The sequence below is a fragment of the Megascapheus bottae genome, chromosome 27, assembly GCF_031878675.1.
Source record: "Megascapheus bottae isolate mThoBot1 chromosome 27, mThoBot2.hap1, whole genome shotgun sequence".
Taxonomy (NCBI): Eukaryota; Metazoa; Chordata; class Mammalia; order Rodentia; family Geomyidae; genus Megascapheus; species Megascapheus bottae.
Genome location: NC_143535.1, coordinates 9,537,702 through 9,565,354, shown reverse-complemented (window position 1 = coordinate 9,565,354; position 27,653 = coordinate 9,537,702). Strand labels below are relative to the sequence as shown.

General features: G+C 40.6%; 1 protein-coding gene across 4 annotated transcripts in view; it reads left to right on the top strand.

Annotated features, from left to right (window-relative positions):
- Sik2 (salt inducible kinase 2) overlaps positions 1-27,653 on the top strand; it is a 91,149-nt gene that overhangs the window by 54,634 nt on the left and 8,862 nt on the right. For all 4 annotated transcript variants that reach the window (XR_016532815.1, XM_090319535.1, XM_090319533.1 and 1 more), the window contains exons 4-10: positions 1,485-1,646; positions 11,830-11,954; positions 12,254-12,377; positions 14,600-14,820; positions 17,256-17,408; positions 22,433-22,597; positions 27,077-27,305. Coding sequence is in view for 3 of the 4 variants with exons in the window: in XM_090319535.1 (XP_090175661.1) it covers positions 1,485-1,646; positions 11,830-11,954; positions 12,254-12,377; positions 14,600-14,820; positions 17,256-17,408; positions 22,433-22,597; positions 27,077-27,305 (1,179 nt within the window). In the remaining variant the exon portion in view is untranslated. The remainder of the gene's footprint in view (positions 1-1,484; positions 1,647-11,829; positions 11,955-12,253; positions 12,378-14,599; positions 14,821-17,255; positions 17,409-22,432; positions 22,598-27,076; positions 27,306-27,653) is intronic.

Genomic DNA, 27,653 nt, shown 5'->3' with positions numbered 1-27,653 from the left:
TCTACTGTAGGGAAATTGCTAGAAGCATGGTTAAATTGCCAAAGTATACCACCAGCAATGATTTCACTTGTTCAAATTGAATTTGTAGGTTGTCTATTTTGATAAAGTCTCAATCTACTAACCACATTTTCCGTATAAGGAAAGGTTTGTCTCAAGGAAAGTATGTGAGTAGTAGTTACAGAGGAGTTTATAAAGGTTAAAGGAGATTCTGTAATGTGAATATATTTTTTTAAATCACATAGAAGTGCTAGAAATTTTCATACTAAATATTAGGAAGAACATGACCAATGGCATGGAACTTGTAAAACACATAAATTATAGCAGAAAATGTGTTAAGATGATTGAATATTGACTTACCCATATTTCCTCATGTAGGAAAGTAATCTTAAAAAGTCTTTTCAAGATGTATGTTAGACTTCCTTCTCCTCACAGTATCAAAAGGCTTATTGGTCTTCAGATGAAACTGAGTTAATAATGTTGAATTCATATAATAATCTGTATAGATTTAAACTGCTTTAGTAAATATTGTAACATTGCACAAAGACAGTTAGTATATCCTGGAAATATGTTTGTCTTATAGCTGTGGCTTATAGTCATCTGTCATGACTATAACATGTATGTAGAGCAAGTCTGTGTGTTCTTGAGTGTGGATCCTTGTCTCATGAGAGGTTAGAAAATTCATTGATGACCTTGTCTTACATGTATTTCATATATATTGAATATCATTTTGAGAAGTACTCAATAAATTTTCATCAATGAAAAAGGAGGAAGTTCCCATTATGAGTTGTTTGTGATTATTGTATCACTTGTTTTTATCAGGTCTTGGGCTCTAACTATCTGAACTCCAGTGAAATAATGGAATGTTTCATCAGACTTAAAAAAAAAATCTCATATTGTTACTGTATCTGGTTTTGTAACCTGGCATTTATTTGAAAGAACAAAGGGAATAGAGGAAAACAAGATGATTGGGAGAGGTGGGGGGAGAATAATGGGGACAAAAACATGAGAAGGGGTATCATGTGTGAGAAGTAATGCATCTGCTATCTAGTGAATATAACTGTAACCCCTCCATACATTACAATAAATTTTTTTAAAAAAATAACCTGACTGGGTGTGGTGGTTCACGCCTGAAATCCTAACTACTCAGGAGGTTGAGATCTGAGGATCGAGGTTTAAAGCCAGCTCGGGCACAAAAGACCGTGAGACTCTTATCTCCAATTAACCACCAGAAAACCGGAAGCGGTGCTGTGGCTCAAGGGGTAGGGCTGTAACCTTGAGCTGAAGAGCTCAGGGACAATGCCTAGGCCCAGAGTTCAAGTCTCATGGCCAACAAAAAAAAACAAAAAGAAAAAAAACCTGGAAACCAGCAGTTAACTGATTGTTCATGAAAAACAACTTTTAAAGACAACATATCCCCCAAAGCTTGAATGGTAAAACTGAGGTTATTTATTTTGATGAGTAACAGATTCTGTCTTCTTTCGCAGACTATCTTGCTAACCATGGTCGGTTAAATGAGTCTGAAGCCAGGCGAAAATTCTGGCAAATTCTGTCAGCTGTTGATTATTGCCATGGCCGGAAGATTGTACACCGTGACCTCAAGGCTGAAAACCTTCTTTTGGATAACAACATGAATATCAAAATAGCAGGTAACTGGGATGCAGCTGGCTCTAGAAAGATCAGATTTGAGCCATTATCCTGGGTGTACAGAAACAGCCAATAGCTATAGGTGACATCAAGCTTCCTCAAAGTATACTTTCTCTGTTTCCACAGTACTGTGTATGACTACAAGAAAGATAAGTTTCTTACAAATATACACTGTGTCAGGGCTTCACCTGTGATCTGATTTGTGTCCAGCTACCTGGTGGTTCTGTGTGGAAGAGGGATTTGTATGCATGAGTGTGATTCAGAAGGATGGAGCGGATCAGAGGACAGTGTGGATTGGTGATGCTCTAATCTGCTCTTCTCATTATGGTTGATGATCACAATGAAAGGACAAATAGAAAAAAAGGGGGGGAAATGATAGAAGCAGAATAAGAGTGATTTGAGACACAGAGCACCTTGTTTGGCTTTGGTATAAAGATTAAGAGATTAAGGGTAGAGATCAGCTTGTTTTCTTCCTAAGCTTTGTACAATTGTAGAATTTTTTTGTATTTTATGTTTTGAGTTTCTTCATTTGCATGACCAAACTCAGTAGATTATTCTGTGTCAAGTTCTCTGCTGTGCTAAATACAATATTGTATGTGGAAGTTACTTCAGACTATATACATATGTCAGAACACTGTGTTGTACACCTTGAATATATACAAGTATTATTTGTTAATTATACTTTAAAAAACTGAAAAATATAGTGGGATGGTTCTACCAAAAAATATGTAGAGTTAGAGGTGTAGCTCAGTGATAAAACATTTGTCTACCATGGGCAGGTTCTGCATTCCATTCCCCATCACTTCTCAAAGATGGAGGAGCTCCACAAACTTCAGTAGGAACACAAATGGGGCAATATCAACTTCTGTGGGAAGTCAGGGACATTTCACAGAAGAGGAATTATTTGAATTTAAGGCCTGAGAAACTTGCCAAGAATTTAAACAGAATCAGGATCTTTCAGGCAGATTAGTAGCAGTTCCCATGGTAAGAACTAGATGGTTTAAATGTAGGGAGTGATAGGGTTAGAGCAGGCAAGTATGTACTATAATATGAAGGGTCTTAAATGCTATGTAAAATACTTTTGAGATTATTCTATAGGCAATGGGAATCTAACCTATTGAAAAATGTAAGATTTTTATATGGGTAACATGGAAATGGGAGGTTTACACAGTTAGCTTTATATGTTAGCAGTCTGTCTCTGACTGTAGAGTTAAGATGGATGGGAGCCATGGGTAGGACTGAAGACAGGCAGATTTATGAGAAATCCTGTACAAGAGTCCAGTGATGGAGTAATAGGTCTAAAAAAAGCAACAGTAGTAAAGGTTGCTGGATATACCACATAAATTAGCTGGTTTAGCCTTCTAGTATGTTGAAATTAAGGAGGACACTAGGTCTAAATGAGCATACTTGTCTTTATAAGGTAGAAAATAGAATTAGGCACTGGTGGCTTACGAGGCTGGGATCCAGATGATGGTGGTTTGAGGCCAGCTCAGGCAGCAAATTCCCCTAGACTACATCTCTAGAAAAATGCAGAGCTGGGGGCATGGCTCAAGAGGTGGAGTACCAGCTGAGCAAGCAAGCCAAGCATGCATGAGTTCAGACCTCATTACCACCAGAAAAAGAAAGGAAGGAAGAGAAGAAGGAGAACAAAAGTATCAGGCATAGTGTATCCTAAAGAATACAGAAACATAGCTTTAAGATCAGCTTCTAGTTTATGCTGCCTGCATCGTAATGTCTTCAAACATTATCTATGGCTCTTGTCACAGATTTATCTACCACCTGTGTTTGCCTGTCACCTCAGTTCTGGGGCCTCCAACCTTTGTAAAATGTGAGCATTGGTATATTCAGATAAGAGGCTGAATTGAAAGCACTGTTAGCTTTCAGTAGTTTTAGTAATTACAGTGCTGTTTCCTCCTAGCTAGTTTTGCTTATGGCTATTCAGGTTTTAAAATTGAAAAATTTTTATTTTCCAATCTGAAAATCATACAGTAAATACTTACAGAAGGAGTCAAATGTATGACTTAATTAGAGGAAAATAAACAGAACTTGGGCTGATGTTTTAACTTCTTGTGCCAGAATTTCTTATCTATTAAAAAATGCCTAAGCTATCTTTCAAGGACATTATAGAAATCCATGATTACTAGAGAGAAGTAAGTAATGCAGGGCACTAGCCCATTTTTTTTTTAATCATCTTTTTTTTCTCCTTTATTGAGATTACATAGTTACTTGCATAATCATTTTTATATTCGTACTGGTAAAGATCATCATTCTGATTTACAAACTTTATGAATAATATAAAATACATAGAACTCAAGTGTTTTGGGGGGTTTTTTTGGCCAGTTGTGGGACATGGGCTCAGGGCCTGAGCACTGTCCTTGAGCTTTCTCAAGGATAGTGCTCTACCACTTCTGGCTTTTTCTATGTATATGGTACCGAGGAATCGAACCCAGGGCTTCATGCAAACTAGGCAGGTACTCTACCACTGGGCCATGCTCTTGGCCAGAACTCAAGTCTTACATAGGAAAAGTTTTAACTCTTCAAACACTATTGATAAAATTAGTTCTTCCTGCCAGGCACCATGGCTCATGCCAGTAATCCTAGCTACTCAAGAAGCTGAGATCTGAAGATCTCAGTTCAAAGCCAGCCCAGGCACACTAAAGACTCTTATCTCAAATTAACTGCTAGAAAAAACAGAAGTGGTGTTGTGGCTCCAGGAGTAGGTTGGTAGCCTTGAGCCAAAGAGCTCAGAGACAGCACCCAGGCCCAGTGTTCATGCCCCATGACTGAAAAAGAAAAATTCTTCCTGATCAGGTGATAGGCACATTTCCTTCCTGTTGCTTATTATCAGCTGTTCCCTCCTCCCGTCCCTTCCCTTCCCTTTACCACCCCTGAGTTGTGCAGTTCACCTTCCACTTATTCTGTGCCTTCCTTCCACCTTCACTAGTCCATTATTTAGAGCCAGGCTACCCGAGCTTGAATCCCTTACTTAATGACCTTGAACCCATTTTCCAACCTCTGTTCTGTTTCCTTATCTATAATAAAGGATTGATACAGTTCATAGTAGTTCTTACTTAAATTAATATTTGCTGTGTACTTAAAAGAGTGCCTGGTATGTAGTGTTAGTTTAAGTGTTTATAAACTAAATTATTAATTCAAGTTCCTGGCACCACATAAACACTCAGTAAAATGTGAATGATTACTTGTGTTCAGTGTATTATTGATTTCATGTGAAATCAAAGCCTAAAATTTGATGGACATAACCCACTTCAATATAGTTGGGTTATTTTTAATTAACTAATCTTAAAGCCTTATTAGCACAAATCTTAAAAGAATAAGAAATTTTTAATCACTTCTATTTGAAATGATCTCTTCTAGATAATTTTTTCCTCTTTAATAAACCTAAACATAATTTGTAATGTATAATTAGCCCAATTAATCTGACCTGTGTATTACAAGCATTTGTCTTTTGTCCAGGAGGAGTCTTTTCTTTCTGGTTTAATCTGGTGGCTCACCACCTAGCTATGCTGTTGTGTCTCACAGCCATCCAACTGACTAGAAGACATGACACCAGATTCTGTGTGTATGATTTTTTGTTTCATGCTTAAAAAGGTGAAGGGAGTGAAAGCAACATCTATTGAAAAGATATATACTGCAAGTCTCCCATTTGTTATCCTCCTGCTACTTAAATAAAAGAGACTTGCATGGCTGGATGCAATGGCTCCTGCATGTAATCCTAGCTTCATGGAAGCAAAAGTAGTTAATTACCATTCCTTGCTCAAGGGCAGCCTGGGAAAAAAATAAGACTCCATCTCAACTAATAAAAAGCTGGGTGTGGTGGTGAATAGCTGCTATCCCCACTACATAGAAATTATTAAGAGGAGGATCACAGTGGGAGGGAAGGGATATATGGCTCAAGTTGTAGGGCCTGTGTAACTCAAGGCCCTGAATTCAAAACTCTAGTGTATACACACACACACACACACACACACACACACACACACACACACACACACACACACACACACACACACACACACTACCCTCCCTCCTCAAATGATCTTTACGTGTAAATAAGCACAGGGAGATTATGTGCTTCAATCTTACTTAGCTGAGCATGGAGAGGAACTCTCAGGGGGCCTGGTTAGTTTGATTTTCCTCTCTTACACTTATCCATTGAGGCTGAAAAGATCATTTATTTACTTTTTACCTCATTGAACTCCCAGATTGGAAAAGTACATGTCTCACATTGGTGAGCAGGATCATGTTTCATCTTTGCTGTGACGATTAGTCCTTTGCCTCCTATTAGACAGGAGAGTGACTGATGTTTGGAGTGAACTGTACAGCCGCTTTTTCTCACTGGTAGGCCGCTAAGTGTACCTTGAAGTCAGCGCTTTCAATGACCTTCGCTGCTGTTAAAATAATTACAGAGGAGATTCAACTCCTCACCGAGGCTAGGTAGCTAAATTCTACTGGTGAATTTGAGAAACAGTGATAAATTTAATCCCAAAGCCATCTGCTGCTCACTAAGAGGATTTTTAAATTATAAATTAGACATTATAACACACTGCTGGAGATTAGAAACTGCCTAGTTATTTTACTGTTTCTTAGCTTGAAGACAGGTTTTCAATGTTTTGTTTGCTTTTCGTCCTTGATTTTTGATGACTTAGTTTACCTGTGCACTTTCTCCTTAATTAAATAAAAATCCTGAATGTAATTACAGTCATTTTGCAACAGTAAACACTGACAAACTATTAGCCTTCCTCCATATCTTATTCACCACGTATGTTCTGTGCTGCTCACCATGGTGCTACAGGAACAGAGATCAGCGGACAGGGAGAAGCTTCTGCCCAGCCCTGTGCCCAAGGAACCAAACTGGCAGATCTGTGTCTGCCTTAACATCCTTCTATCCTGTTCTTGGTTCACAAAATACATTAATCATCAGGATCTGCTTATTTGTTCTTTGCATAGCTCCGTTCCCAAAACACACTGGTTGTCCTTTGCGATGATATTTGGGCACTGATGAATAATGTAATCTAGTGATAGCAATAATAATATTTTGTTGTTATTATCCATATCGGGAAGATAAAAGTCCATCAGTCAAATTTCAAGATACAGAACAGGAAACAAGAATTGCAGTTTTAGTGTATAGTCGAAGTGATCCATGGTCTTTTGCTAGCTTTTTTTTTTTTTTTCGGCCAATGCCAGGGTTTGAATTCGGGGCCTATGTTTGCTTATGTTGCTTGCTTGAACCACACCTCCAGCTCAGCCTTTTGCTGCTTCCACAAAGATGGAATCTCACAAACATTTCTCCCCAGCGTGGCCTCAAACTGCGGTCTCCAGATCTCCGCCTCCTGAATATCTAGGTATGAGCCACTATTGCCAGGCTCTCTTCAGCTTTTATATTAGGTACTACATATAATGTATGTCATCTAGAGGATTTGTGTAGATTATATGCAGATACTGCACTATTTTTATAAGGGATTTAAGCATCTATGGATTTTTATAGGCAGAGGGGAATCTCAGAACCAATTCCCCTTAGGTATTGAAGGCCACCTACATAGTCCATTAATAAAGGGTGATAAACAAATTCTGAATGTTCATACTGCATCCAACAACTTCCTTATTTTACTATATAATTTTGATAGAAAACTAGGTTGTGAATAAAGAGAATAATCCATATTTCTATGAAGAAATGAAAGGGCTTTTATTTTTAAAAACCTCCCCATTGCCACTTCTTAAACTTGACAGTTATTAAATTGATCAAAAATAGCTCTGAGTCACTTGTGCCAGGGAAGGACATAAAGGTGGTGGTTAACAGTGCGGGCTGTGCCGTCAAACCCAGCTTCTGTTCCAGTTCTGCCATATACTTGTTAGCCATGCATCCTCTGGCAAGGGAGTTTTCTGCCTCCACTTCCCTCCTTGATTTGGGCACTAAGAATTTAGTCTTCCTCAAAAAGCTTAAATTACCATGTAATCAAAACAAAAAACAGACAAAAACTCTTTTAAAAGAGGTAAGGACATGGGCTGGGGCTATAGTTCAGTGGTAGAGCCCTTGCTTTGTGTGCACAGGCCCTTATTTTTTATCACAAACGCTGGAAAAAATAAAAAGGAGAAAGATATTAAGAACAAAGTATTTGTGTGCTCAGTCTTTATTGGACACCTGTGGACTGCCAGCTGCATGGTACAGGTTTGTTTCCCCTAAGGAAGTGATTCGGACTGGGAAGATAGATGGGTAAAACAATGACTATATTGGTAGTAGCAGTATATTTCTTCTGCTTATATCAATATCCACGACTTCATAAGCTGTAATGTCCCCCTTTTACAAATATGATATCAAGGCTCTGTGAAACCAGCTGACTTGCCCAAGATTACCTACCTAAGTAGAAAATCAGGATCCGCCTAATTCCAGGTACTTTTTCCCATTCACTGGGCAATTCCAGCTACCGTGTCTGAGGTGCTCTGAAGTCTAGAGATATCTGTGTATGTGCTGTTATAATAGCTAAGTGTCCCTTGTTCTTTTGATGTTTCTTTTTTTCATATATTTTTATTGAAATTAATAGTAGGGTTACATTATATTCACCAGATAGAAGGTGCATTGCTTCACAAACATTGATACCCTTTTTCATGTCTTGGTCCCCATTTCCCATCCCCTACCCCAACCCCTCATCTTGTTTTCCCCCTTCCCTATCCTATTTCAAATATTGTTGTTTCTTTTTTTTTTTTTTTTACTTCTGTGCAAACTTTATAATAAACATGGAATTACATCTTTCATTCAAAAATTGAACTGGATGTAGTAAATCATTATTATAATAATGCATGGACAACATAGAGGGAGACTTTAGGGAAGTAGTGAAGAAATCAGTGCTTTCCTTGTTCTTGGCCAATTAAAAGTCATTGAACATTTCTTTTGTTTGCTTCTTCTCTTTCATGCAAATCACTTCTCTGATAAACACTGAGGTGAAAAGGTTTTCCACAATTCTTAGGATAATCAGATTTCTATTGGTGTTTCTTTTTAAAAAAAAATTTTTTTTCAGTACTGAAGATTGAACTCAGAGCCTTGCACTAAGTGGGCAAGTGGTGTATCACTTGAGCCAGAGTCCCTTTTGCTTTTATTTACTTTATTTTTATTTATTAATTTATTGACTTATTTTTGATTGTGAAGCTTGAACTCATGGCCTGGGCACTGTCCCTGAACTTTTTTGCTCAAGACTAGCTCTCTACTACTTAAGGCCGCAGGCCACATCTGGTTTACTGGTGGTTACTAACTTTCCTTCCCAGCTGTCTTTGAACTGTGATCCTCAGATCCCAGCCTCCTGAGTAGCTGGGATTACAGGCAGAGCCACCAGCACCCAGCTTTTTAGACAGAAGTTTGTGCTTTGCTTGGACTGGCTGCAGACCTCAATCCTTTTGCCTCTACTTCACAGATATCTGGGATTACAGGCCTCAGCCAACAATGCTATTATTTTTTGCTTTGGAGGTTTTGTTTTCTTTTTTTTGAGATAACATCTCAAAAATTTGGCCTGAAACTCTGATTCTCCTGTGTTACCTTCCTGAGTAGTTAGGATTACAGGCTTATGACACCATACCCAGCTTCAGTGTTTTCTTTAATGTTGTGTTTTTCTCAGTTACTTAGAGAAAAGAGCTAAATGTTTGCATAATGCCACTCTCCTTAAGAGTAAACTTGAAGCCTTCTCTGGCCTAGATCTCTAAAGCCAAGATTGCAAGTGGACTCCCTAACACAGACGTGGTAATTCTCCCCTAGGTTTGCTCTCTTGCTATGAAGTATACCACTGAGATCCCATAGGCTGTGATAGCCAGGCAGCCTTCCCAGCAGGCTCTACCTGTGACTTTTTTTCTTGTCTTAAACTTGGTTTACTCATTGGCTGGCCCTGTACCACCCAAACCACACCTCCAACCCTTCATCCCACCAGGGTACAGAAAGTTCAAAATGGAGTGGCTCTGTAAGGGTGCTTTGAGACACTGAAACTTTACATTACTGTCTGGAGAGTATCCTCAGTTTATGTATAGGAACATCCTACAATGGTTTAAAGTGCAGTCATTATTGGCCTATTTCAGGCTCTCTACATCCAAGAGTTTCTTGGACTTTTCTCTTAAGTGGAATTAACCTTGTGTAAATCAGATTTGAGTAGCTAGTTCTTAACTCACTTAAGAGTATAGGTTTCCTAGAACACTAGAAGCACACACACACACACACGTGTGTATACATACAGATTATGAGGTAACAGGAATGATGAATGGTGGTGGAGTAGAGAGCACAAGGCCTTTCTGATTGTCGTTTGGGGACGCGAGATCCAGGACTGAAGTGAGACTTGATTACAGAGAGAGGTTACTGGCAAGCCTTACCCTGTTACTTCACAGACTTAACACCGTGTGTATGTACTCTTTCTCACCTGATCCCAAGACTCCCACTACACTTTTTCTTTGCCTCCTTTGTGTTCCCTCAGGACTTTTTGTCTCTGAAAGTCAACAGTTGGCAATAATATCTCCCATCTGTGCTCCAGGCATTTTACATCCTTCATTGAATTTAATCCTCAAAAATATTCTATCTAGGAAGGAGATTATCCCACATGTAGAGATTAGAAACTAATGTTCAGAAAAGTTAAATAACTTCCTAGGAGACTTGAAACTAGAAAGTGGTAAAACTGGAAGTCAACTCTAGTTCTTTCCATCTTGGTGATGCTGGGGTTATAGAGTTATTTTTACTACTGTTACCACTCCCTGCCTCTAGATCTTATGTCAGAAGCCAAAGTGTATTCAGCTTGGACTAAGAACATGATTTCCTGAGGTCCAGAAATGTGCCTGGTCTCAAGGTACAGAGAAATCTTGGTTTGCATTTACACACTGACCACAGGACAGCCTGCTGACTAGTGTCAGTAGAGGAAACTCATGCTTACTAAAACAGAGCCAAGTCTCAAAGCCAGTCTACCAGTGGAAACTGTATCCAGTCCCCTGGCGGGTGTCTCTAAAGCTTCTTCTGCAGTGCTGTGCCCTGGCTAGATTTAGAGCCGTTTCCTATCCATTCCCAAAGCATATATAACGTAAGCTAGTATGATTATAACTCCAAAAGAACAGCAACTTGTTTCTTCAGTCAGAACATGAGACTGTATAAAAACTTAGCAAAAAAATAAACATATTAAAAATCACTAAATTTTTGATGTGTATTATAGGCCTGTGATTATAGAGATTGCCGAATGCTTTCTATATATCCATGCTGTAGATTATGGCTGGGCACCAGAAGCTGAAGCCTGTAATTTTTGCTACTTAGGAGGCTAAAATCCATAGGATCAAACTCAACAGTCTGTAAGACTGCAAAATAACCATCAAAAACTAGGACTGTAGGCATGGTATAAGTGGTAGAGTGCCAGCCAAACAGGTGAGCAGAGTAATCAAGAAGTATTGAGTTCAAATTCCAGTACCATTCAGAAGAAAAAGGTCGTCGATTTTATGAGTATAACGGCTATTGACTGTTTGAACTATGATTCCATCTTCTTCTGTAAATAATGGCAAGCAGCCTGCGCTAGGCTGTCTTGCTTATGTGTTTCTGAGCTGTTAGATAGATATCTGCCTCACAGGATAGATCAACACATAAGAGTGCTTAGAGAATTCTTCTTAGCTGCCTCATGTTTTCTTGATACCCAGAAGTAACAGCAGCCAGACACTTCCATGTGTTTTACCTGTTTATTTCTTTCCTTATAAACCATGTAAAAAAATTGAATTCTGTGATTATCAAATTCACAATGGCTGTCCACATATGTGGGTTAAGAGGCAGGCTTGGTGATACCTCTTTACAGTCCTACTATTCAGAAAGCTGAGGCATTGGGATCCAGAGTTTGAAAGTAGCCTGGTTTGCTCAGCAACAATCTGTCTCAAAAAAAAAAAAAAAGCAACCATGATTTCGTCCTTTTCCAAATTCTCACTCAGTCCAGCTATGAGAGGCACCTCAGTTCATGGGTACCTTCATTCAACAGCTTTTATAAGTACTTGCTGTTTGTTGGTCATCTTGCTATTGCTGCTAAAGGAAGCATGCCAAGATAGAGGTCTTCCCAGTCCTTACCAAGGGTGTGGAAACGATGTTGTTAGTAGAGCAAATTATAAAATTTCTGGAGAGAATGCAGTGTAGATTGAGAATGTAGATGAATGTAACATTTATTTCCATCCCAATAGATTTCGGTTTCGGAAATTTCTTTAAAAGTGGTGAACTGCTGGCAACGTGGTGTGGCAGCCCCCCTTACGCAGCCCCAGAAGTGTTTGAAGGGCAGCAGTATGAAGGACCACAGCTGGACATTTGGGTATGGCTTCGCTCTCCTGCCCTGGCCTGTCTTCAGCTCCCAGTGCTTAGCACATAGCAGCGTTTCATATTTCCCCACCCCTGGGCTGTAATTAGAGCAAGAACATGAAGTGGATCCCTGGGAGGACCCTAGGGACAGGTGTTACCGTCTAATCATTTAAAGTTAAGCAGTAAGCAGTGTGATCCAATTCAGATCATTTAGTATTTATTATACTCACTGTTACTAGGGAATGTCAGATATTTTAAAGAGCACAGTCTGAACTTCTCCCTGGAAAATCACTACACTGTTTTCTCCCCCAGAGCATGGGAGTAGTTCTTTACGTCCTTGTCTGTGGAGCACTGCCTTTTGACGGACCCACTCTGCCAATTTTGAGGCAGAGGGTTTTGGAAGGAAGATTCCGGATTCCATATTTCATGTCAGAAGGTAAGAATGTATTCATCTTCATAAGTGAGCCTTTCTAAGTTAGAGAAATATGCATGGTTGAATGTAAAAATTCCTTCCCCCCACTATTAAGAATTTAGTACCAATAAAAATGGGATAGTAGCAAAAAAAAAAAAAACTGAGCTTTTCGAAATTTGTGTTGAAATGAAATGCCTGGGCAAAAAGTCCCTTTTTTTCTGACAGTTAAAGAGTACCAAAGAAAATGACTGAGTCATTGTTAAAAGCTATAGAAATAAGCAGTTACTCTCCATGTAGATGAGAAAAGCCTTCCTTGTAACTGAGAACAGAAGTTTCCCAGATTAAGAGCCACAAGTCTTCCCATTCACTCAAGTCTATAAATGTCGCAGGTTTATTTTAGACTTTCAGAAAGAACACTTCATAGATACATGTTCAGAACCATTTTACTCTAAGTATGAAATGGGTTTGCAAAATTAAAATCTTTTTAATTAAAAGCCAACTGGCAGTACTCTGGAGAATTAAGTTGATATGTCACAATTCCTACCTGTCTTGTATTGGGTTGTTTCATCAGTGACCAATTTACTTCTTACTTTTTTTTTTTTTTTTTTTTTGTCTGTCATGGGGCTTGAACTCTGGGCCTATGTGTTGTCCCTGAGCTCCTCAGTTCAAGGCTACTGCCCTACCCCTTGAAAAACAGTGCCACTTTCTGGTTAATTGGAGATAAGAGTCTCACAGACTTTAGTGCCTCTTGAGTATCTAGAATTACAGGTGTGAGCCACCTCACCCAGCTTCTTAATCATATTCTTAATTTTCGGTGATGCTGGAGTTTGAACTCAAAGTCTTGCGCTTGGTAGGAAAACTTTCTACTGCTTGAGCCACTACCCAGCCCTCTTTTATTTTCAATGTTTTTCAAACCTGGACTGTGATTCCCCTGTTTATACTTCCCCACCATTGATTGAAATAAGGTTTCAAGCCTGCCCTAGAACTTCAGTCCTCCCAATTAACCAAGATTGCAAGGATGAGCCCACTATGCCCAATTCAGTTCATCCTTAACCCTTCTGCTTCTCCTAGCAGTAGAAGTCATTATGTTGAGTAACTAAGAGCATAGGCTAGTTAGTGCCAGACTACCTGCTTGTAATCCACAAACTTTTCTCCCTGTGCTTCAATTCCTTATCTATAAAAATGGAAGTAACAAGAAGATGAGATAAACCTATGGATTCTAATTTGGTTTTTTGGGTCTTTGGGGGTTTGTTTGGTTTTTTTTGAGTTCTCAAAACACAATGAAATTCACAACAAATACAGGTAGGATCAAGACTGACAAACACTTGAGGAAAAGTGTGTTTCTTTTCTGGCCTTTCATGTATGCTCATTTGTCCATTCCTGTATTTACATATTTGTACATAAGATAGCTATTTTTGTAATATTAGCTTTTAAAATAATTTTGGTCACTATGTAATTTTTCTTGTTCATTTCAGTTTTATATAACATCCTTGAACCAAATAGCTGTTACCCTTTTAACTGAATTTATTAATAAATACCTTAATAAAAGAAGTAACAATAGTTCCTCTCCTAGTGGTGATGTGAGGGTAACAAAATGATTACACTTGGCATGGTGCCTGTCGTGTGGAGTTCTGTGAGGTTAGCTTATGCGAGAGTGATGAGGAGCGTGCTGTTGGCCCAGAGAATGAGTGTGCTAGTGCTCAGAGCTCCAGCAGTGCTGTGTCAGGTGTAATCTCAAGAAAATACTTTTCCACATACATTTTTCTCAGTGATACCAATGAGAGTTTTTTCATCATTAAAGGCTTTTGATTCACCTACGTAGCCTTCATGAATCAGCCATAGATGTGTACATGTTGTACAGTTGTAGACAGATTGTTTCAAATGAAAATCTCAGTCTGTGCCTAGATATTTTTAATTGAGAAATTCAGAAGTAGAGCTGATTTCACACAGAATCACATAGACCTATCCTTTACTGTTTTTCTCAAGTATTTTTGTTTATCATGTGAGTTTGAAAAATCAGTCTCTTTCATGTATACTTTTACTCATTTGACCTACTCTGCAATAGAGGATACAAAGATTAACACCCTTCACAAAAGCTCAGGACAGAGCCCTGAGTTCAAGCCCTAAGGCCAGAGGCAGGGGTGGGGGCAGGGGGAATTAACACTGTTGTAAAGTCATTTAAGTCAAGCAGATAACCCTGAAGTAGGAGGAGGTTTATGATGCTTGTACCATTGTGCTTTCTGTAGATTGTGAGCATCTTATTAGAAGGATGTTGGTCCTTGACCCATCTAAACGGCTTACCATAGCTCAAATTAAGGAGCACAAATGGATGCTCATAGAAGTTCCTATACAGAGGCCTGTTCTCTATCCACAAGAGCAAGAAAATGAGCCATCCATCGGGGAATTTAATGAACAGGTTCTGCGATTGATGCACAGTCTTGGAATAGATCAGCAGAAGACCATTGAGGTAAAGATATCAGAGATTTGACTGAAGATGTGTTAATTCTATTCTGAACTCGGTAGTTTAGTTTGCTCACACCTATCAACCTAGTCTTCTAGCACATGCCTCCCTTGCACCTAGGTATAGTGTTTAGTGTTCCTTTACCATTACATCACACTGTTTACTTATATTCTATGTCTAAATTCCTTCCTTTGCCCCATCTGCCAAAAAAGTTCAAGTGAGAAGATTTATAGAGGATTCAGACATGGCAGTGATGGAAACTTGACAAGAACAAGTTAGAAATGTCTTCCAAAATGAAATATGAAATTTCAAAGATGTATTACAGTAATTTGTATGGAATATAAATGTGCTGATTAGGAATAAAGCTGAAAGTCAAGCAGGAAACCAGCAGGGAGGAAGGGCATCAGATTTAAGAAAGCCCAGTGGATATAGACTGTGAACTGGAGAAACTCAGAAGGCGGAAACAGGTGGGGTCCTGATTTAGAAACATTAGGGATCATAGAACTGAGAAGGTCATGAACCTGGAAAATTCCTCTTGGCTTTTGTTGCTTTCCTCAAATGGTTAGCATATTTATAGGGTATATATATATCCTCAGTGCTGGACGGGAATGGAGGAAAGCCATGGCTTTTCACCCACCAAAATTCCCCCTTGTGAAGTTAAAATTCTGCCCACACACTCATCCTTGGTGACACAGTCCACCAGGAGAGCCGGTGATTAAGTGCCACAGGAGTAGTGTGTGTATTAAATGGAATTATGTATGGTTTCATTTTTAGTTAGCTTTGTAGCTCTTCATTTCATGTTCAAGTCTTTTGTCTCTGAATATGGAGAGGGATGATGACCAGTTGCATTCTTCTACCTGCACATGGTTATCCTGCTGCCTTAAATCCATCCTCCTGTAATACCATCTGCTCACAGACATTTTCTGTTCCTAAAATTCCCGCTAATTCAGTAAAAAAAAATATATATATATACTGATTTAGTTTACCTAATATACTGTATCTTCATTTTAAAAAGTGCTTCTAAGGTGGAAGCATCATACCAGAAAGAAAAAAAGAATTATCAAATGCTCCTTATTAGCTGTGGAAGACCGCAGCATCAGGCACTGCTGCCTGGCCACCTGCCACATGTGAGGCTTCCCTTGCTTCCCTGCAGTGGACCAGTCATGTTTTCTACACTTGACCTCCAAGTACATCCAGATCCTCCATTCTACCTGTGGTCTGCTGGCCCGTGGTTTGTGCTGAGTTCGCATCACGTCCTTGGTACCCTGCACAGCTTCTGGACAAACTTCTAGGTGAAATTAGAAGTGAAGGAACAGTCATTTCTCTGTTGTATTAGCATCCTGGAAAAGCTGGCAGGCTAGATAGGTGAAAATTGGGGAAATAAGTTTATTTTTAAGGTTTTAAATGGGTGGGACTGCAAAAACAAGAGGAAAGAATTACCTAAAGTGGAGACACTGTGTCTCTCCATCTAGTATCCAGAGGTCATTCTCCAGTCCCAAATAATCTCCAGAAATTTCCTCAAAGTCTTTAATCATTCCCTTCTCTTTAATTCATTCACTTTCAATGATTTGGATGTGGGTTCAGGCAATAGAATTAGAACATCTGGGCCCAGAGTGTTCATGACCTTTTACCATATTTAGAGCTAGAGATGGGGACCATATGCCAGCATTGGGAATGTCTACACAAGACAGGGATGGTACTTTTTCTCTCAGTGCAGTAAACAGATGGATCCTGAGTGTGGAAAAGGACCAGGCAAGTCCTTTAAAGGAATGGCCCTTTATGTAACTAAATTGGAGACTTGAAACTTTGCGCTTTGCTACTTTTGGATTCTGCCCCCACCAGTTACTATTCACAATCGACAAGCGATGGAAACAACCCAGATGCCCCACTACAGATGAACAGATACAAAAAAAAATGTGGGAATATATACAATGGAATTGCATAGCCAACAGACAATAAAATAATGGCATTCGCTGGGAAGTGGATGAAACTAGAGCAAATCATTTTGAGCAAGACAAGTCAAGGCCAAAGAAACAAAAGATGCATGGTGTCCTTGGTATGTGGATATTAGATCCAAACAGTACAAGAGCGATGACTCAATATTCAGGTACCCAAGGTTATAGACATGGTCTTGGATATATAAACATAACTACATAGACATAAAAATCTATGATAGGATATATACTCTATAGACATAATGTTATATAGATTGATATGTATCTATGACATGCAAACCCTCAGCATAATTTTAATTATGTTCTAAAATCTATGTGCCAGTGATTGCATACAGAAATTCCCTTCTTGAATTCTTGTTTGTTAAACATGACATTTGAAATATGATCTAAAAATCATTATTAATAAAATCTTTCAAAAACAAAAAAAGGTGAAGATTGTTGCATTGGTTTATAGTTCTCTGCCTTCAGCACTGGTTTTTCTTTCAGTCTTTGCAGAACAAGAGCTACAACCACTTTGCTGCCATCTATTTCTTGTTGGTGGAGCGCCTGAAGTCACATCGGAGCAGTTTTCCTGTGGAGCAGAGACTTGACGGTCGCCAGCGCCGGCCTAGTACCATAGCGGAACAAACAGTTGCCAAGGTAACCTTGTTAGCCACGAGCCTAGGCCTGCTCACGTGTGTGACTTACTTTTCATTGTGAAGTTTAGGATTCCATTTTTCTGAAAAATTCTGCTGCAGTCATTCACCAGAGACCCTATCATTGAAGCATTTTCTTGTTTTTAAGAATTCACTTTATTTCAGAGGTTTTTCTTTTTCTTCTCATATATTTTTTATTGTAATTAATAGAAGGGTTCCATTATGTTCACCAGATAGTAGGTGTATTACTTCACATACATTGATACCCTTTCTCATGCCTTGGTCCCCATTTCCCTCCTACCACCCCACCCCTCATCTTGTTTTCCTCTCTTCCCTATCCTACTTCAAATAACCAAATACGCATATACACAGTATATCAGATAACCAGGTGAAATATTGTAACAATGTGAGATAACCAAGGGACAACAAAAGAGATGAGAGATAACATAGTACATTAAAGACAACAATCACTTATTATATGGCTTTTGTTTTTTAAATGAAATATTTTTAATTATTCAGGTCAATAATGAATATCACTAGCTTATATACTATCTCAGACAAAGCCCCTTTTTAATTATTTTATTTTATTTTATTTTGCCAGTCCTGGGCTTGAACTCAGGGCCTGGGCCCTATCCCTGGACACTTTTGGCTCAAGGCTAGTGCTCTGCCACTTGAGCCATAGTGCCACTTCTGGCTTTTTCTGTGTATGTGGTACCAAGGAATCAAACCCAGGGCGTTAGGCATGCTAGGCAAGCACTCCACCTCTAGGCCATGCTCTCTGCCCCATGGCCCCCTTTTTTTTAATCTAGCAATTTACCATGTGCAAGTTTGTTATGACTATGGGGGTTGGGATGAATGAGCAGTTTTCCCTGAGAGCCAGCACACTGTACCGCTAAAAGGATCATGAAAGTAAGGGAAGCTAAGTGCCACTGAAGAGCTAACAAGAAGAAGCACACTGATGGAGAAAGTCTTCGTGGAGAGATGGCGTTTCAGACATCTTTGCAGACGTGTGGGACTAGGCTGAAGAAAGGCAGGACTTTGCAAGCATTCTGGATGGGAAGAGGCAGACATGCCATGTGGGCAGTCAGGTAGCAGTTAGTCCACTTGAACTGAAGTGTGAAAAAAGGTTAGATTGGCAAGGTGAATATTAAAGAATCCTGAATGTCAGGTTACAATTCAGAAAGCAGTAACGAACTAGTGAAAGCCATTATAAGCAAAAAAAAAGTGATAGAATATTATCTTTTAACCTTATTAACCTGTGGGCATAGGCAAAGATGGGATGAATCAAGAAGAGGTTTGGTGACAGCATATAGTAAATGAAATACAAACTGCTGAAGACTTAAAGCCAATGTGGAATAGATAGAAGCAGAAAGAAGGTCAGGTGTAAGGACCATTTCACAGTTAGACCCTGCAGGAACTTAGTAGTTTGGAGAGGCAGCTCCATGGAATAATTAAAACAGGGACTCCAGAGAAAATTCCAGATTCTGCCATTTCCTATTGTGTGACATTAGGAAACCTTAAGGTTTTTGTTTACTCTACCCCCCCCCCATTTCCCAAGTGTAATATAAAGGTAATAAGGTATAACAATAATATTTGTTAATATTTGTGGTGTAATACAGTGGCTGGTATGTAATTAATGCCAGGTAAGCATTGTCGTTTTGATTTGTTTGGTGACACTGGGGTTTGAACTCAGGACTTTGAATATACAAGACAGGTGCTCACTACTCAAGCCAAGTCCCCACCAAAGTGTTTAAATAAATGAAGTGTAAATAAACAAATGATGGGAATGGCTGTTGGGGGGAGGGGGGCTGTGCCTGAGCACATGCGGCAGCGTTAGCTCAGTTACCAAGAAGGCATGTAGACTTGGATCCCAGGAGAGCACCTGGAGCCAAGGAGCCCTGAGAGTCGTCTGGGTGCATGCAGGCTTAGCAAAGTGCTTTGTTCCTTTGCTCTCTTGGCAGTCTCATTTCAGTGCGCAGCTCTCTTTGTGCAAAGTGAAATTAAGAGCAGAAGAATCTTTACTTTGTATTTCTTTGCCGGGAACGTTGCCTAGTGGTAGAGTGCTTGCCTAGCATTCATGAAACCCTGGGTTCGATTCCTTGGTACCACATACACAGAAAAGGTCGGAAGTTGATGTTGCTAAAGTGGTGGAGCATTAGCCTTGAGAAAGCCCAAGGACAGTGCCCAGGCCCTGAGTTCAAGCCCTAGGACTGGCAAAAAAAAAAAAATCTTTATTTTGCATTTCTTTGATATATTTCACATTGGCTTCTACAGAATATTCAGAGGAAAATAGGGTTGCCTCGCATATAATCCTAGAAAGAATGGGAGAGAAAATGAAATTCTGAACTGGGCAGTGCTAGTGAGGTGGAGCTCACAGTGCTGCTTCTTCTAGCGCATGCAGCAGATGAAAGGGTCAGGCGCTGCAACAACCCCCCCCCCCCCTCCGGTGCAGTAGCAGGCTTTCCCGGCCAAGTTTCTTCATTCTTAAACATTATTCAGGGGAGGGAGTGGCAAGGGTTACATAAACAGTGCCTCGTGAGCACTGCTCCTGTTATGTATATGCTATCCTCTCCTATCTAGACTTCAGGCAAATTCCCTCAGATATCTCAGATTGTATTTAATTTGGCTTTGTTTTCTAATGTATAACATGGCTACTTCTGTTTGCTAGCTTAGTTTTTTATTATCACACACGCCATAAGTTCTTTTTACTTTATGCATTGACCTACTTACTCTGACTTCAGATGTGACCTTCTCTCAGGGAGTTACATTAAAAACAAATTTCTCAAGTTTTTGTGGATATAAATAATGCTTTGTTTTAGAACAGCCTACTTATTTTAATTCTTTAATGTTCTAATTGTTTAAAAAGGTAGTACAGATCACTTGTTACTTGTTATGTGATTAGAAACTGAGGAAACAGCATGACTCAATGCCAAGGTCACATGAACTGTGGAATTCCACAGACCTTAAGTTCCACACAGAGATGGATGAGTGCACAAGTCAGGGTTTCTGTCCTTCTGTACCCTTGACTGTGAAATGGAAATAGTACTGTGTACTTAGAAAGATTGCTACTGAGAGACAGTTAACTTGACAGCTAACCTGGAGGAGCAGTTGAGTTCAGCAAATAGAGCATTTGTCTACCAGCCACAGTTCTGGCCACTGAGGCCTCAGAGTTACTCAGGAAACCGTCTCTTCCCTAGTGACTAAGTATCCATTTTATTACTTAGAAAGCAGGGAAGATTGCCATCTTACATAGATTTAAAGTACTTTTGTTTGATGTATGACATTCCTTTAGCATTGCACCTGACTGACCTGAGGCAGTCAGTTAAAAAACATCACCCTTTTTTCTCATCAGCTCTAACCATTTCTCTACCTGTTCTTCTACCTCACATTAACAGTGAGCAGACAGAAATGAAATGTCACCACAGTTCTCTGACTGTTGATTTCCCTCCACATCTGTAAGACAGCCCATTATTTTCGTTTTCTGGGGCTGCCATAACAAAATGCTGGACTGGTTGACTGAAAAACAGATTCCTTTTTCCTAGTCTGGAGGCTGAAATGCACAGTCGGGTTCCGTCAGGACTGATCTGGGCACGGGCTCTTGTCCTGATTGGTAGGTGGCTCCCTTCTCAGCGTGCCTCACATCCCTTTCCATTGTTCATTGTGAAATGGTCTCTGGTGTCTCTTCTTTTTCTTCTTATATGAATAGCAGCCAGCATACACATCTGTAGAGCCAGCATTTAGGAGACTGAAGCAGGCTACCCTAGGCTACCCAATGCAATCAAGGCCAGTCTGAACTACATATAGTAAAACTCTGTCTCACCTTCTTAGATCAGAGCCCTACCAGTTATGGCCTAATTTAACCTTAATAATATTAAAGGTCCTTTCTCCAAATACCTTCCCATTGAGGGTTAAATCTTGAACTTAAAAATTTCAGGAAAGCATATGTCATTCCATTACACTGTATGCCCATAGAACAATGTCCTTTCTTCAAATACCTTCCCATTGAGGGTTAAATCTTCAACCTACAAATTTTGGGAACAGGTAAGTCAGCCCATAACACTATATGCCTATAGCACAATAACAATTTTCCCATAAGAAAGAAAAAATTATTCACACAATTAGTGGTTCCGGAAAACAAAGTTAGAAACAGAGATTCAGGCCAATAACCAGGGATCAAAAAGTGTTCCCCACCCAGTGTTAGTTGTCTGGAATCCTAACCGCTCAGGGGCCTGACATCTCGAGGGTCTCAGTTCAAAGACAGCCTGGGCAGAAGAGTCCATGAAATTCTTTATCTCCAGCTAACTAACAAAAATCTAGAAGTGGAGCTGTTACTCTAGTAGGAAAACACTAGCCTTTAGTAAAAAGAGCTCAAAGACAGTGCCCAGGCTCAGCATAGAAAAAAAAAGTGATCACAATTATTTTGGCATAGTCACAATTATGACTACCGGGATACTAATCACCCATTGTTGTCGTAGAATCGTTCTCTTATCAGCTGCATGCTATCGTTATTTGCAGAAAGACTTTGTTCACTCCCAGGTAACTGCTTTTCTTCATCTCCATGCACACCCTTGCAACGAAAGAGCAAGCCGAGGGCTCAATTAAGTGCACCTGTACAACAGTTAGTTACCAAGTCCCGAAGTGTCAATGTGAGCTCCTACACACTCAACTTTTTTCTTCTTTATAGCTTTCCTAGTTGATTTAAAGAAAGAGACAAGATATGTTTGTTGAAGTGGTGGTTACAAAGACTGGTTTTGTTTTTTGTTTCCTGGGTTTTTTTTTTTGTTGTTGTTGTTGTTTGTCACTTACATGCAAGTTAAACCTCTTACCAAGTAATGGGTAACAAACTCTGTACAACCTATTTATGTCACAGTCTTACTGAGACTTGCTTCCAGGTGATACTCTACCTAACACATTACAGCAGACCTTTCCTGGAGTGTCTTTCATTGCCACAGGAAGAATTTGATTCCAAGAGCTTTGTGTATTATTAGGGAAGTATTAATCTTCGCATACTTTTCACTGTGTTTGCAGGCACAAACTGTGGGACTCCCTGTGGCCATGCATTCACCGAATGTGAGACTGCTACGGTCTACCCCCCTCCCGCAGGCATCCAACGTGGAGGCGTTTTCATTTCCAGCATCTGGCTGTCAAGCAGAAGCTGCATTTATGGAGGAAGAGTGTGTTGACACGCCAAAGGTACAACCAGTGTATTTGAGAGATTCTGTGTTTGCTGTGTGGCTTGGATGAACTCTCTCTGGTCATTCAGGAATGTTGGTTTGGGTCTTTTTGTTGTTGCTTTGGGGTTTGGGAGAATTCTTAAGTGTCCAGAGCTAACGCCTCGCCAGTGTTTAATGATTATGACTGTAAGGCCCCTTAGTAACTTCTCAAGAAGCCTCTTATTTCTCCTTTTGGTTTTGTCTTTAATCATAATTTTGAAAACAAGTTATCTATTGTGCTGAACTGAGAGTTTTATTAAGATTGCCTCTCTTCTATTTGAGGCCACTCTAGACAAAATTGATAGATTTTCTTTTTACCAGCTGCGCATCTTTCTTGTGGTCAGCTTGGGCATTGCTAAACAGTTCAGTTTATATTTGGTGTATATCAGTTGGCTTTTAATATGTAGAAGGTCTCTCTTACAATCGCTGTTTACATCCCTTCTGTGGGTTATATACTTAGCATTATATGATACTCAAAGAATCATATCCAAAGCTGGGCCCATGCCTATAATCCTAGCTACTCAGGAGGCTGAGATCTGAGGATCATGGTTTAAAGGCAGCTGGGACAGAAAAGTCCATGATACTTTCATCACTCAGAAAAGGCTGGAGTGGCCCTGTGGCTCAAGTGGTAGAATGCTAACTTTGAGCAGAAGAAACTCAGAGACAGCACTCAGGTCCTGAATTCAAATCCTGGGATCAGCAAAAGAAAAAAAAAAGAATCATATTCATGAATGATAGTAGAGTGTGATAAAAGAATGTAAGTCTTAGAGTATATTCAAATTGCTGTTAAGGAAACCACGTGATCAAGGTTCAAAGCCAGCCCAGCACAAAAGGACCTGAGACTCTTATCTCCAATTAACCTCTAGAAAACGGGAAGTAGGGCTTGGCTCAAGGTTAGGGTGGTAGTTGAGCTCAAAAGCTCAGGGACAGCACCCAGTCGGCACCCACAAAAAAAAAAAAAAAAAAAAGATTATTGTGAGGATTGAGATAATGTGTATATGTGATGTTTGGGGGAGATTTTTAAGTACTCAATAAATGTCTCCTCTCTAGCCTCTTTAGTATTAAAAAAAGAAGTCAGATATGAACTCTGCCTCACAGTCTGCTAGACTGCCATTGAGCAGAAGGAACTAGACAATGCTGAGTCTGCCAAGAGCCTGATGAGCTGATAGAAGATAAAATATGTGATTGGGCCCATAGAGAGGTAATAAAGCAAAATGAGATTAGAAGGAGGCAAGAAGGCCAGTGTGAGTGTTTGATTGGTGCTGTTTGGGTTTAGCTTTCAGAGGAGGGATAGAGAAGAGGGTGAGAATGTAGGTGAATGGAAATGGGACAGGACATCTTGGGGGAGGAAACAGCTTGAACAAAAGCAAACTTTGGGAAACTTTGTCCATCCGAGTCAGAATACTGTTTAGTTTTGTTTTTTTTGTTTTTTTTTTTGTTTTTTTTTGGGGGGAAGAGAATGTATGAAGAAGGGATATTGCATGGAAATAGGCACTGTCGGTGTTGGGGAGTGTCTCAGGGTCAAGCAAAACAGGTCAGGGGGCTATACATTGTGTGTTCTATGCTTCACAAAAAAGGTTTCAGTTGTCGCCTCCAGTGCACTGGCATATCCAGGAGGGAAGAGGTCATGTAGGCCTGAACTAGGCCAGTGGTCCTGAAAGGACAAAGGCAGGGAAAGGAGCATCAGGACAACACAGACAGAATGGAGAAGACTTCAGGGATTACAGAGAAGTCCAAACCCATATGAGATTTTGAGCCTAGATGATTGGGAGAATGGGTGCCATTTTCAGAACTTCTGGAGGTGGAAGCAGCAGATCAGAAGGTAAATGGTGAGTGCGCCAGAACCCAGCCAAGGCAGCCACCACGGCAAGGTGCTGAACAGCTACCCAGGGCCCTGAGGACAAGCGCCTCTCTGAGGACAGTGTTTGTTCCCCCTGCAGTTGCCTAGCACGTGAAATAACCTTCTAAACTACTGTTACAGTCCAATTCTGAAATGTAGACATCAATTAGGGCAGCATAATTCATGTTGAAGATCTAATTCTCCCGACAAAATTAAAATGCAGTCTGCTAAAATCTTGTCTGTGAGGGCATCAGGCCCGAAACACAGATTGGGTACTGTCTGCTGTAATATATAGGGCAAGCTATTTTTAAAGCTTGTGATTGTTACAGTAACTAGGAAACAGACAGGAAATGAAAGATTTTGTGAAAGATATAGACAGAAGCTAGCTAGTGTATTTGCATTTGTAGTGGAAGTAGCCATCCATACTGGCAGGGCCACCCCGACACCCAGCCAGGCCAGAAACATGCACCAGTCTTATTGTGGGTCGTTTCATTTATGTCTGCAAACATGCTGTCTCTCCTGTCCTTCCCGCCTCTCTCATGGAGGCCCATAGATGAATGCACACACACAAAACCTGTAATAGAAATACAGTTCTGTTGTTCACACTGTCTCAAACACTCACACTACAACACCCTTTTGTTTTCTGAAAGATGCTTTGTATTGCTAATTACATTTCTACTCTCAGAATCAAGAATTTTACACCCTGAAGAGAGTTCACCTTTCCTCTCCCACAACTCTTCAGTGCTGAAGACACTAACGGTCTTTCTTTAGGGAGTCAGAGTTGAGACTTGGGTTTGTTGTTCCTGTAAAAACTAGTAACAGCAGCAACACCTATCTAAGAGAGTTGCCCGGCTCTGAATGAGAATGTGAGTGGGTACTGTGAACAATGACTGATAAATTGACTTGTTCGCAATCCCATTACTTAGAGATAAGTGCATTTTGGTGTGCTTGCTATAGATAGGCAGGTGGCTAGAAATAAGATGGTTCCTTGGATAGGAAGGCTTTTTAAACAAAGTTGTATTCCGTTATGAATTTTGAATCCTCTTTACATAATGTTTCATGTCGACCATTTTTAACAACCTCACTAGCACAGCCAGTTGGGGAGTATGAATCTTAAGGTCTCAGTCATGCTTTCCTGCAAGGAAGCTACTTAGAGTAGTCAGAGGGAAAAAAAGTTCTCCGGGAAAGGCCCAAGGAGAGGATGGCAGTTGTCGACCAGATTTCAGCTTTCTGTTTTCTGCTCCCCGGAGGATGGGAAGAAGTTATCTTCTCTCTTCTGCATCAGCAACCCAAACAAGGAGCGGCTGGGACTACAGAATGGATTGGGGGATAAGCAGCCCTTCCCCAGCAATCAGAGCTGCGTCTTCAGTTCTCCCTATCCAGAGCGAGCCTCGCAGAGCCTCAGTTTGTGTAAGAGGAAAGTTCCCTGTGTCTGGCACGGAGCTTACGTGCACAAAGGTTCTGGCCTCCAAAGGAAACCTGGTCCTACCCAGCGTGCTCCTGGTGCAGCGGCTCGGCTGGCTGCTCCTGAGCAGCTGCCCACAGGAGACCAGGGATTGATTTCCACTAGGGAATAGTTAAGGTAATGAGGTAAATAATTGCCTCCTCTGTGGGGTTTTTACCAGCTAGAAGAACTGGAAACCACAACTCCCTTTTGTGTGCCGTTTAGCCGACCATTAGGTGGTTTGCTTGGCAACTGTGCAGGAAGGTGGAAGGCTCACCGGGCTGTGTTGAGTTCTCCCTTCGGTGCACAGTTGATACTGCGGGAGCTGTGGAGGGAGAGAATTCTGTGCTCCGGGGCCTATTAACCTCTGCTGGAATTTGGGGCCTATGAGTCATTTGTTATTCTATAATGGAAGCCTTTGGCTGCTTGCCATTTGAATTTTTTTTCAACCGTTTTTGTGGTATCTGTCTTCAAAGAATTCTTACTTTCCATTCCTTGGGCACATAGAACCAATTAAAGACCAAACCAAATGGGCAGGTACTTCAGCCATGAACTGAAAAGTATCTCTAGAACCTTCTAGTGTGGTTTGAGGTTGAAAAATTAGAAGAATGTTGGTGACTACTCTTTTCTTCTAGCTGTGAGCTGTATATTTAAAAAAAAAAAAAGTCTCTATCAAACTTGGATCTGTTGTGGCCCTGTGCATTCCTGAACAGCTCACTAGAGCGTCTTGAGACTGTTTGAGACCCTTGTCCTGCTCTATCCAGAGCAAGAGTATAGAAATGTCAGACAACTGCTTGCCTTAAAAGAAAAAAAAAAAATCTCATCCTCTCTTTCTCTTCAAAAAAAAGGAAAAAAAACCAAAAAACAAAAAACCCTGGTAGGCCTCAAGCTAAAATACCCCTATGCATCTAGGAACCACTAGAACGTGTATATTGTCATAAGGGTGACGCAGTGCCCTGGTGGCACTGCCAGTTTGGGCCATAATGGATTTCTGCCTCTGGCGCAGCAGTTGACTGTCCTTCACTTTTAGTGTGTTGTCATTAGAAACATGTAGTGGCACTTTTAATAGGTGGCTTAATTTCTGGTTTCCACACGTCTTGGCACCTGTCCCCCTGGAGGTTTTCTGAGGACTCCTCAGAGCCCCACTAACAGTTTGCTCACTGTGTGATCTCCAGGTAAATGGCTGTCTGCTTGACCCCGTGCCGCCTGTCCTGGTGAGGAAGGGGTGCCAGTCCCTGCCCAGCAGTGTGATGGAGACCTCCATAGATGAAGGTCTAGAGACGGAAGGCGAGGCTGAGGAAGACCCTCGCCATGCCTTTGAAGCTTTCCAGGCCACACGCAGCGGCCAGCGGCGGCACACCCTGTCAGAAGTGACCGACCCGCTGCTCATGATGCCTGGGCCAGGTATAACGTCCAGAAGCACTGGGCTAATCTTCACTGTGGCCTTTCATCTTGCAGTCACCAAGTATAGCAGTAGAAGCAGTGAGTAACGATAGCAGCCAAGGCCTAGAGTGCAGTCACCCGGCCTCACAGCCCATGCAGCAGGCATGCAGACTAGGCCTCTGCCTCTCAGCAGCCAGCCAAGATGGAGACGAGATGTTGAGTTGGCTGTGTCACTTCATCAGTCTCTGGCTTCTTAGGACAGCTACTTAGAGGCACAGCTTCTGGGGGGCTTTCCCCACTAAGTTTAAATTGCCCTATTCATGGGTTCTGAAAAGATGGAATTGGTTTGTTCGCAGTGCTGGGGATTGA